Source organism: Bos javanicus, chromosome 3 (assembly GCF_032452875.1).
Source record: "Bos javanicus breed banteng chromosome 3, ARS-OSU_banteng_1.0, whole genome shotgun sequence".
Taxonomy (NCBI): Eukaryota; Metazoa; Chordata; class Mammalia; order Artiodactyla; family Bovidae; genus Bos; species Bos javanicus.
This window is the reverse complement of record NC_083870.1, coordinates 93,512,299-93,524,932: the sequence shown is the minus strand read 5'-3', so window position 1 is coordinate 93,524,932 and position 12,634 is coordinate 93,512,299. Positions and strand designations below refer to the sequence as shown.

Sequence of the window (12,634 nt, the reverse complement as noted above, 5' to 3'; positions counted from 1 at the left end):
TGCGTGTGGATTATGTGCAAAGGGCTATCAAAGTGTCCAATAGAGACAGAAAGCCTTTCCAGAGGAGTTAGCATGTGAACTGAGGACTTGACTTGGTGAAGTTGGGTAGGAATGGAGAAAAGGAAGAGGTGAGTGAATTCGGGCAGGGCATAAGTAAGGGCACAGAAGCACGTATGTTCATGACATTAAAAATGGTCAGAACAAAAAAGCCCTGAGGAGTATGAAAAAGGGGCTGAAGGTAAGAGCATTACCTTCCGGTTACGAAGACTCTAGAATGAATGTAAAGACATGCATTATCCTGTGGGCTGTGGGGAGCCATCTAAATTCAAATCTGAAAGTGATAATTCTATTAGTGTTAGGTGGGTTTGTATTAGGTGGATTAGTTGGCAGCAGGATAGAGAATAGTCTAAAGGGTTCTTAACCGTTTAGAACCCTAGTTGTTTCTGCCTAATGAGGTAATATTAATACCTGTCCAGTTACTTACAGGGTTTTATGAAAATTAAATAATGATATAAAAAGCATTAAAAAAAAAAAGCACTTGAAAACTTTATAGCCGCCCAAAGATTGTTATTGTTGTTAATAATTTTTCCTAGAGTTAGCTTAAAAATAATTTGAGATCTTTTAAGGGAAGCAAAATAAGAGAATTTCTCTCCTCCACTTTAAAAAAATCTGACAGTCATTTTGGTTTTTTGACTTAACTAGAAAATGTTAGTAGTTGGTCTCAGGACACTCACATGTGAGATTTGCCTCCATGGAGGTTGAAATAAGTAGGCCTAGACTCAATAATTTTAGAATAGCTTCTTTGGAATCCTAAGACCTGTGGTTGATTCCAGATAGGTTCGGGCTTATTATCTGTGTCCAGGAAAAAGGTCAACACACCCACTAGGATGACTAAAATAAAAAAGACAGAAGTGCTGATAAGGATGTGCAGAAATTGGAACCTTCCTTTGTTGCTGGTAGGATGTAACATGGTACAGCCACTTTAGAAAACAGTTTGATAGTTCCTCAAAAAGTTACACATCACCCTAAAATAACATAAATTTTAACTTCTAAATGTAAACCTAAGAGGAATTAGAGCCTATCAATGTCCATGTGAAAACCTGGACACAAATGTCCATAGCAGTATTACTGATAATAGTTAAAAAGGGGAAACAGCTGCCAATTGATGAATGGCTAAACAAAATGTGCTGCCTGCATACAATGGAATGTTACTTGGTCATGAAAAGGAATTAATTTCTGAGACATGCTGCCGCGTGAATGAACCTTAAAAGCATTATGATAAGTGAAAGAAGCCAGTCACAAAAGATCATATATTGTATAATTCTGTAAACAGAAGGTAGATAAGTGGTTGGTAGGGGTTGGTGGAAAGAGAGAATGGTGAGGTAGAGGGTGACTGCTAATGGGTGTTGGCTTCTTTAGGGGGCGATGAAAATGTTTTAAAGTTAGATACTGGTGTTGGTTGCACAACTTTGAATATACTAAAATACCACTAAACTACTTTAACAGGATACATTTTATGGTATATGAATTATATCTCAGTGAATTTGTTATAAAAAGCAAGGCACAATAAGAACTTAGGTCAGTATCTCTGCCTACATAGAAACAGAGGTGAGTATCTAGTAATGATTATTTGAGTGTTTCAGGTAGTTAGCACAGTGCCTGAGCGTAGTAAACACTGAAATCTTTGTTAGAAGAACAAATACTGTGTTCTTCTAACCAAAAGAAAGAATCTTGGATATAAATTATTGCAGGATGTAAGGCTAAAAAAAAAAAAAAACGTGGGAAGTAAAAGCTATTAGAAATTGTAAGAAGACTCAAAAGGTAGTCAATTCTAAAATAAATATAAAAAGATCAATATATTTTCTATGTATTTTCAGTAATTCAGTAAAAATATAATGAAAAACATATTACTAACAAGAGCAATATAAAATAACTAATAATAAACTTAGCAAGAAATGTACAAAAGCTTATATGGGGGGAAATGACAGAATATTGCCAAGGGACATCAAGGAAAACTTGAAGATAGAACATATTCGTGAATGGGAGGACTTAATATTATAAGGTAATTATTCTCTATCAAACAGATCCATGTATTTTATGTAACCCTGTTTAAATCCAACAGCATTTTGGGGCAAAAAACTAAATAAATGATTATCATGTACATCTAGAAGAAAAAAAAGGTTCAAACAAATCCAAGATTAGTGAAGAATATTTGGAAGATTATGGAAATGTTTGGATTCCCTATAATAGCTCAGATAATAAGGAATCCTCCTGCAGTGCAGGAGACCCAGGTTCTATCCTTGGGTCAGGAAGATCCCCAGGAGAAGGAAATGGCAACCCACTCTAGTATTCTTGCCTGGAGAATCCCAGGGACAGAGGAGCCTGGTGGGCTGCAGTCCATTGGGTTGCAAAGAACTGGACACGACTGAGTGACTAACACACACACGTGGAAATTTACTATATTAAAGAGTAAAGTAGATTTATAAAGCTATAATACTGGCACAGAAATAGCAGACAGATCATAGAGTGAAATAATGGGAAAAAATACTAACATTTATTAAGCAGTTACTCTGTGTTTTGTGGGTATTTAAGTATTGTACAACTTTATGAGGATAGCTGCTATTATTAACTCTGTTTCACAGAAAAGAAGACAGAATGAGAGAGGTTTATTAACTCGCTCAGGGTTACATAAGTACATGACAGAGCAAGAATTCAAACTTACGCTGTTTCAAATTTATTGTTATTAATTAGCAAAGTTGAATTCTTGGAGTTTAACTTTATATAAATGAGTTTATATAAAAATACTTAGATACAAGAATGTTATTTACAGCGTTGTTTTAATAGCCAGAACTTAGGACTAACCTAAATATCAAGCAACAGCTGTGCTGTGCTGAGTCGCTCAGTCATGCCCGTTTCTCTGCGACCCCATGGACTGTAGCCCGCCAGGCTCCTCTCCCATGGGTATTCTCCAGGCAAGAACACTAGAGTGGGTTGCCATGTCCTGGATCAAACCCAGGTCTCCCACATTGCAGGTGGTTTCTTTACCAGCTGAGCCACCAGGGAAGCCCATGAGTACTGGAGTGTAGCCTATCCGTTCTCCAAGGGATCTTCCCAACCCAGGAATCGAACCAGGGTCTCCTGCATTGCAGGTAGATTCTTAACCAGCTAGCCACCAGGGAAGCCCATCAAGCAACAGAGAATAAAGTATAGTGAATTTCTACAATTAAAGACTATGTATAGTCATTTAAAATTATGTAGAAGAATTCTTAATGACACAGTAGTAAGGATAGATATATTAAACTGAAAGGTGGATTACAAAACACTATAGTATACACTGTGATCCCATTTAAAAAGTATATATGCAGAGAAAAAAAGATAGAGGGGATTTATATCAACATGTTATTTTCTTGAGTGGTGATGAAATTGTGAATGATTTCTATTTTCTTTTTCTTTATCAGTATTTTCTATTTTTCTGCAGTATGATATATTTAATTGCAATGAAGTTATTGTGTCTATGTGCTTTTTCAGGGGGAGGTGTGTGAGTTATTCACCCTGACAGCCAACTTAGGGCGTCCTCTGTGCTCTGCTTCATCATAGAGATCATAGTGTGTTATCATTTACCCTTCTAACTCTGTAAAGCCTGAAACAAAGTTTGGGGACAGTCACGGTTTCAGTCAGTCAGTATTTCAGTAAGAAAAGGGGAAACAGAGTGGGAATGAAGGGAAGAGGGGAGGAGAAAGGAAACCACCCTACAGAGATACGGATCTGAGGTTATTTTTTCAGCCTCATTCCCCAAGATCCAAAAGTAGGTGGTGGATGGGATATTATATAATTCTTTATAGTAATCCAGAAAATGAGTTAAACCACTTATCTTTAAATTCTGATTGTGGAACACCAAACATATATGTGAAGGAATTTACCTGCTAGAAAAAAAGAGGGGATAGGGTTCCTATGTTTTGAGAGGCCAGAGTGAATCTTCCAGAAATTATTGAGACAAATGAAGCCTATTTCAATAGAAAGTGCTGCTGTGCCACTCACTCCCCAATTCCCCCACCCTTCTACCGGTTGTATCCCAGAAAGACATTTTCATCAGAAGATCTGGCAGATGAGGGAGTTGCTGCCTGGTTACCTTTTGGATTTTCTGGGTAAAAGATCCTAAGGGAGCCTGGGGACTGCCTGCTGCCCAGCAGCTCATGTCATATATCTGCTTAAACATTTAATTTGGGGGCAAAACCAGAGGAATGAACTTAATATAACTCTGTGTTATTTTTCTTTCCAGGAAGGAGAGCAGTTTGTGAAGAAAATCGGTGGTATTTTTGCCTTTAAGGTGAAGGATGGCCCTGGGGGTAAAGAAGCCACCTGGGTGGTGGACGTGAAGAATGGCAAAGGATCAGTGCTCCCTAACTCAGGTGAGTGCAGTGATGACTTCATTGATTAAGCACTGACAAGTTCACAAAGGAAAATGGGGGCCTGCTTTGGTGTCCCCCAAAGGGCTGGCTTTAGAGTTAGAGAACCTTGTCAAGGACTGGGGAATCTTTGGGACTAGGAATAGGTCCTAGGTTTTCTCCCAAAGATTGAGAGGCTCCATCACTGTTGCTAGCATTAGGCTTTGGCATTAGACAGCTTGGGTTTAGAGTCCTGGTCCTGCCACTCACAGATTCTGGCCTTAAATTATTTCACTCCGAGCTTTTTTTTTTTTTTTAATTTGTAAATGGAAATAATAAATGGTTCCTATTTCACAGGATTTGTGTGGGGATTAAGAGAATTGTCTGCTAATTAACCTGTGAAGCACATGGGTCAGTGTATGGCTACATGTCCTCAAAAGACCTGTCTATACTCACTATCTCCACTTCCTGTCATCTCGGTGTTTCTTGAACCTACTTCAGTCAGTCTTTGTCAGCTCATCATTATTCCAAAACTGTTCTTGTCAAGGTCACAAGTAACCACCGTATTGCTAACTTCAGTGGTTAGTTCCCAGTTTTTATAATATTACTCTTCTAGGCTTTCTTCCTACCTACTGGGTGTTCCCTCTTGGCCTCTCCCTGTTTTTTCCTTATCTCTCAGTGTATAAATGTTGGTGTGCTCTAAGGCTCAGTTCTATCTACATTCACTGCCTGGGGCTCTCATCTAATCTCATGCTTTTCAAACCGTCTCTACACTGATGACTCCCAGATCTCTTGGTGTGAACTCAGGCATTGAACTCCAAGGTGTATATCCAGCTGCTTAACTAACAGATTTTACTTGGATACTTACTAAGTATCCACTGATATTCCATTTTGATAAATTTCCCCTTTGTTTAACCAGTTCCTCCGTCTAAAATCCTTGAAGTCATGCTTGGCCCTTCTTTTTTTAATTGAAGTATCATTGACTTACAGTGTTGTTCCAGTCTATGCTGTACATACCATGTAATTGGCCCTAGTCTCTTTCTTACTACATCTTCCTCACTTTGCTCCAGTCACAGTGGCTTCCTTGCTGTGGCTTGAGTGTAAGGTATTCCCAGTTCAGGAACTTTCTACTGCCTGGGATCATCATCCTTCAGATATCCTCATGACTGGTCCTTGCATTTGCTTTGGATTTTTGCCCAAATGTCACCTTCTCAGTGAGCGTTTCCCCAGCCACACTTCTAAATCATACCTCATTATCATTCCCTATTGTCCTTTTCTGCCTTACTTTTATTTATAGTACTTTCCTCCATCTGATATACTGTATCTTATTTATTTGCTTATTGTCCATCCCCCCCTTGAGTTGTAAGCTACGTGAAGGCAGAGCTTTTGCCTCTTAGGTTCACTGCTGCATTCACAGTGCCTAGAACAATATCTGATACCTGGTAGGCCTTCAATAAAATAGATAATAAAAATGAACAGCAGAACGAATGAGTGATGCTTAGTAAGCATTCAGTAAATGGTAGCTATATTGTATGTTATGTTTCTCTCTTTGGAGAGAACCTGGTGCAATTGAGAGAGGTGATCTAGGGACACTAGCTTTTTTGAAAAAAATGAAAGTCAGAGCTGTGTTTTAGAGGATGAAGCTGCTGTATTAGACCTGATGAATTAGAAAGGAAGAAATCAGAGGCAGAGAGCGCAATTAGGAGAATGGATGATACCACCATCTAAGTAAGCAAAAAGGATAGCTTGAGTGTTGGCAGTGAGAGAAGTGTTAGGTGGAGTCACCAGGTCACCAGGAGTGTTTGGGGTGCAATTGATGGTACCTGGACTGTGAAGGAGGAAGAGTTCTGTCAATACTCATAGGGTTATTAAGATCAAATAAAGTCCAGGTATGTGAAGCTCTCAGCATAGAGAGAGCTCAGTAAGTGCTGGTATAGTAACAGCAGCAGCAGCACTTTATTTCCTAAAGTCACTAGGAGTCCTTTCTTGGAATATTAAGATCTAATCCAGCTATAAATCAAGTCCAGCTATCTCAGTTTGCTAACTTTTTTTTCTCCCTGCTCTTTGATGTTATCTATCTACAAGAGAATTGGATTTTCTAAATTGTAAATACCTTAGTGTTTTTTAAAACACAATAGTATTAATATTATTAGTTTTCTACAAAAAATTAAATACTTAGATTTACACTTAAAAAACATGTACAGAATCTATATGCTGAAAATTATAAAACATTAACAAAGGAAATCAAAGAAAACCTAACTGAATGGAGGGAAATAGCATATTCTTAGATTGGAAGACTCAGTTGAATAAAGGTGTCACTTCTCAAATTCATCTATGTACTAAATACAATTTCTACCAAAATTCCAGCAAGACTTTTCTTAGTCATGCTGCTGCTGCTAAGTCGCTTCAGTCGTGTCCGACTCTGTGCGACCCCATAGACGGCAGCCCACCAGCCTCCCCCATTCCTGGGATTCTCCAGGCAAGAACACTGGAGTGGGTTGCCATTTCCTTCTCCAGTGCATGAAAGTGAAAAGTGAAAGTGAAGTCGCTCAGTCGTGTCTGACTCTTAGCGACCCCATGGACTGCAGCCTACCAGGCTCCTCCGTCCATGGGATTTTCCAGACAAGAGTACTGGAGTGGGGTGCCGTTAGCTTAAAAATCATTACAAAAAATAAAGTGGGGAGAATTACTCTACCTGATATTAAGGCTATTGTTGTTATTTTTTATTATTGGAGTGTGCTCATTTTATACTACCATATCAGTTGCTGCTATGTAGCAAAGTGAATCAGCCTTATGTAAACATGTTAGTGTTAGTTGCTCAGTTGTATCTGACTCTGTGACCCCATGGACTATATAGTCTATCAGACTCTTCTGTCCATGGAATTCTCCAGGCAGGAATACTGGAGTGGATTGCCATTCCCTTCTCCAGGGGATCTTCCCAACCCAGGAATTGAACTCGGGTGTCCCACATTGCAGGCAGATTCTTTACCATCTGAGCCACCAGGGAAGCCCTATAATGTATACATACATCCCTTCTTTTTTCAATTTCCAGACATTTAGGTCACCACAGGGCACAGAGTAGAGGTCTCTGTGCTACAGTAGATTCTCATTAGTTATCTATTTTATACATAGTAATGTGTATATGTTAATCCCAATCTCTCAATCCATCCCACCCCTCTCCCCCATAAATACCTTAATTTTTAAAACTTTAGACTTTTTCTCATGTAATGAGAAAATTTTGTTACAGCCAAAGATGAAATGGCTGTTAAATCACAGTCCTTTTAAGGGTTACCCCTGCATTCTAAGACATACAAAAATTTTTAATTTCCAACATTGTTTTAGTTAATAATATGGGCATCATATGCTTTAATAGTTTATTCCCATCCTAGTCCGTTTGAGTTGCTGTATTGAACATACCACAGCCTGGGCGGCTCATAAACAACAGGAATTTCTGTCATAGTTCTGGTGACTGGAAGTCCAAGATCAGGACATTGCTATGGTCACATTTAGTGAGGCCCTTCTTCCTGGTTCATAGCCAGTGCTTTCTTACTGTGGGCTCACATCATGGAAGGGCTCAGGGTCTCTCTGAAGCCTCTTGATAAGGCATAAATCCATTCATAAGGGCTCTACCATCATGACCCTTGGAGGCCCTCCATATTAATACTATAGCATCAAGCATTAGGATTTCAACATACGAGTTTTGGGAGGATACAGACATTCAGACCATAGCAACTGCTATGTTTTTTTTTTTTTTTTTAATTAAGGCAAAGATTAGCTAACTGTTGGGCCATAATTTGATATTATTACTGTTATCAGTTGTAGTGCTATTAGAGTACTGTTATTATACTGATTACCTAAAACACTGACTGCTGAAAATTTTAATTTCTTGGTGAATTTTTCCTTTTACACTTGAAACTTCTCATTTGTCCAGAGTAGACATGGCTGCTTTTGCAAGAAGAATTTAGAGTCTTTGTGATATGGCATTTTTGCCATTATATTTTGATTATAGTATTAAAATTATTATTTTAAAAACTTTGTTTTTATATAAGTAATACATAATCAAGTGTAAAAAATTTGGAAAAGATAGAGAAATAAAATGAAAAAATTACTTTCCTATAATTTTACCATCTATATCAAGAGTTGACAAATGATGGCCTGTGGGGCAAATTCATCCCGCCACCTCATTTTTTGTTTTGTGTAAAATTTTTTTGAGGTCTAGCCCATAAAGAAAGGCATAAATCTGAGTGTATAGGCAAATAAATGTTAACAAATGAATACATCTCCCAGCTCAAGAGGTAGAAAGTTGCCAGCACTCTAGAAACCTCCCACATATCACCTCCCATCTCTAATCATTCCCCAAAGGAACCACTATTCCAAGTTCTATCACCGTAAGTTGAATTTTATTTATTTTGGAAATTCATACAGATGGAGCCATACAATATTTACTGTTTGAGGTGTGGCTTCTTTCATCATTGTAAGATCCATTATATTATTGCATGTAGCGTCAGTTCATGTTTACTGTGTGACTCCATCAGAATTTATTTATTCAGTTCATGGTTGATATATCTTTACATGTTTCCATTTTGGGGTGTTAATGAATACAGCCATTACAGACATTCTCATGTGTGTCTTTTAGTGGACATATGTACTTATCTCCATTTGGCATATAACCAGGAATAGAAATATTAACTCATGAGCTACCATATAGCCAAGTTTCCTTGTGGACATACTGTTTTAATTCTCTTCTGTATTACTCTTCAATATTATATGAGAGTTTTATTTGTTCCACATTTTTGACAGTACTTTGGTAATTTAGTTTAGTCTTTTTTTTTTTAAGTCAAATTCTTTAAGGTATAATTTATGTACAATAAAATCTACCATTTTTAGATTACAATTCTATGAATTTAGACAAATGCCTACAGTTGTGTAGCCACTACCAAAAATCAAGATACAGAATATTTCCAAAAAATGTCCTCGTCTCCTTTGGTAGTCAATCCCCTTCTCTCATGCTCGGGTCCTGGAAACCACTGATCTGATTTCTGTCCCTGTGGTTTCACTTTTTCCAGCATGTCATAAACTGCACATGGAATCATAATAGCCTGCAGCCTTTGAGCCCACATCTTTCACGGACTGTCCGTAGTGTGTTCCTGTTTGTTGCTGAGTAGTTTATCCACTCACTGGCTGATGTATATTTGTCTTTTTTCCAGATTTTGGCAGTTTGAATAAAGCCTCTGTGAACATTCACATACAGGTCTTTGTGTGGATTTGTGTTTTCATTTCTCTTGAGTAAACACTGAACACTTAAGAGTGGGATTACTAGGTCATATGCCATATGTGTTTGTAGCTTTCTAAGAAACTTCCAGGCTGTTTTCTAAAGTGACTGTAACATCTTACAGTCCCTCTAGCATTATATTGACCTTTAGCTGTTCATCCGTACCAGCACTGGGTGTTTTTGAAGCTCTTCATTGTAGTAGGTATGTTGCAGTGTCTCATCTATACTTTCAGTTTGCATTTTCCTGATGACCAGTGGAACCGAGCGGTGTTTCATGTGCGTCTCTGGCCATTGGGAGATCTTTTGTATGTGCCTGTTTGCCCATTTTTGTATTGGTCTATCCACCCTTTTCTAATTGAGTGATAGTTTTTTTATATTTTCTGGCTACAAGTTCTTTGTTCGATATATGAGTTACAAATATCTTCTCCCTCTTGGTCTGCTACTGTTTTGAAAACAGTTTTGTTGGAATACAGCTGCCTGCATTTGTTTATGTATTATCTGTGGCTGCTCTTGTGCTGTAGGTGCAGGGTTGAGTCACTGCAGTAGAGAGCTAATGGCTCACAAAGCCTAGAGTATGTAATGTCTGATCCTTTGCAGAAAAATTTTGTTAAGTTCGGATAGCGCTAGGTATGCCTCTTCTGTTACCGCACAACAAATGACCACAAACTTAGTGGTTTAAAACAAAACACTCATTTATTACCTCACAGCTTCCATGGGTATGTTGGCTGAGGACAGCTTAGCTGGGTCTTCTGCATAAGGTCTTACAGGCTGCAGTCAGGGTGTTGTCCAGGGCTGGGTTGTCATCTGGAGACTTGGCTGGAGAAGGGGTTTATATCCAAGCTCAATCATGTTGCTGCAGAAGTTACTTCCTTGCAACTGTAAGAATGATAGCTTTAGGGTTTGTTTTTTTTTTTTACTGGTTATAGTCCAGAGTCTACCCGCAGCTTCTAAAGGCCAGTACCCTGCCATGTAGCTCTTTGCCTGTGCGGTATGTAGTTCACAGTATAGGAGCTAGCTTATTCAAGGCCAGCAGGAGAGTGAGGCAAACTTGGCCAGCAAGAGAGAGTCTTATATAATGTAATACAACACAAGAATGACAGACCGTCACCTTTCTCACTTTCTGCAGGCTAGAAGCAAGTCACAGGTCCTGACCATACTCGAGGGTAGGGGATTATACGAAGGCATGAATGAAAACCAGAAGGCAACGATCGCAGGGGTCACCTTAGAGTCTGTGTGCCCCAGTAGCTATTATTATTATATTGGTCTTCAAGTTTACAGATGTTTTTCCTATACATATATAATTGAATATCTGTTTTTAAGCAAAACATGGGTTCATGCTTACAGTTCGTTTTGTAACTGGCTTGTGTAACAGTATCATGAACAGTATAATATGAATATCTTTTCAGGTCAGTGAAATGTAGATCCTCATCATCTAATGGCTGCATTGTACCCCACTGTATGAATATACCATGATTATTTAATGTATTCCCTCTTGTCGAATATCAAGATTGCTTGTGATTTATGCCACATTTTACCAGGCTGCTGTAGAGTGTATGGGAGTGCCCATGTGCCCACACTAACACTGAGTATGATTCTGTTGCAGTCAATGACTTTTGACTAAAATGTACACATGAAACTGAACACTCCCCTTTTCTCCTTCTTTCTGCATGTCTGTTTTAGATAAGAAGGCCGACTGCACAATTACAATGGCCGACTCGGACTTATTGGCTTTGATGACTGGTAAAATGAATCCTCAGACGGTACGTATAATGGTGCTTATATTCTTGTATTAGGTGTGTTTTGGTTTTTTCCTGATGGCTCAGTTAGTAAAGAATCTGCCTGCAATACAGGAGACCTGGGTTTGATCCCTGGGCTGGGAAGATGCCCTGGGGGAGGGCACTCCAATATTCTTGCCTAGAGAATCCCCATGGACAAAGGAGCCTGGCCGGCTACAGTTCATGGGGTTGCAAAGAGTTGGACATGACTGAGCGACTAAGCACAAACACACACATAGGTGGGTTTTAGCCCATTTGATTTCATCACCTGTCTCAGCCTCATCCCATAAAATCTAAAGCGGTCAAACCCACAAAACTCAGTGTTCCCCAAATGTCCACTTAATGAATGACAAACAGTTGTGGATATAACCGTGTGCCAGCCACTGCCTTGTGTGCTAGAAATGTTCAGATGAATAAGAAATAGCTCACTTGTTCAGGGCATCCACAATTTGGTACAAGACAGGTTTGTAGAAGAGTAAGTGCACCAAATAGCCATGGTGCCCTGTCTGGCTTGTGGTTGAGGAGGGTGGAAGAAGAGAAGCCACGTCTTCCTGGGCTGTCAGAGAAGGCTTCACAGAGGAAACAACACTTGGCTTTGTCCTGGGGGTGATCAGGAGTCAGCAGTGTACAGGTGGAGAATAGGAGTCATTCAGATAGAAGGAGGGGCCGGTGGTCACAGAGGCAAGACCTTCTACTTTCGTATCTTTGCCGGTGCTTTTTTTTTTTTTTTGTCTGAACTGTGACTTCCTTGACAAACTTCTTGTCTTTCAAAATGAATTTAGGGACTTCCCTGGTGGTCCAGTGGTTAAGACTCTGCACTCCCAATTCATGGGGCTTGTGTTCGATCCCTGGATGGGGAGCTAGATGCCACCTGCTACAACTAAGAGTTCACATTCTGCAACTCAGGGTCCCTTATGCTGCAAGTGAGACCCGACACAGCCAAATAAATAAATATTAATATAACAAACAAAAGGAATTTAGATGATATGTTTGAAGACCTCCTACCACATTGTTGGGGAGCTATAGTCAGTCCCTCTTTGGGGCCACTTGCTGGGCTACTAGCCTAGCACTTGTTTCATTATGGTAGTCATAATGTGCCTGTCTCTTCCCCATTAGATTTAGATTGTGTTTGTCTCAAGGAAACAAAACACATCTTGTTCATCCTTGTGTCTTTAGAACTTAACATGCTGCCTGGTGTGCAC

The 12,634-nt window shown here is 39.2% G+C and overlaps 1 protein-coding gene across 2 annotated transcripts in view; it reads left to right on the top strand.

Moving 5' to 3' along the window:
* Positions 1-12,634, top strand: part of LOC133244577 (sterol carrier protein 2) — a 119,518-nt gene that overhangs the window by 104,107 nt on the left and 2,777 nt on the right. For both annotated transcript variants that reach the window (XM_061411939.1, XM_061411941.1), the window contains 2 exons: positions 4,280-4,409; positions 11,338-11,417. In XM_061411939.1, coding sequence (XP_061267923.1) covers positions 4,280-4,409; positions 11,338-11,417 — 210 coding nt within the window. The remainder of the gene's footprint in view (positions 1-4,279; positions 4,410-11,337; positions 11,418-12,634) is intronic.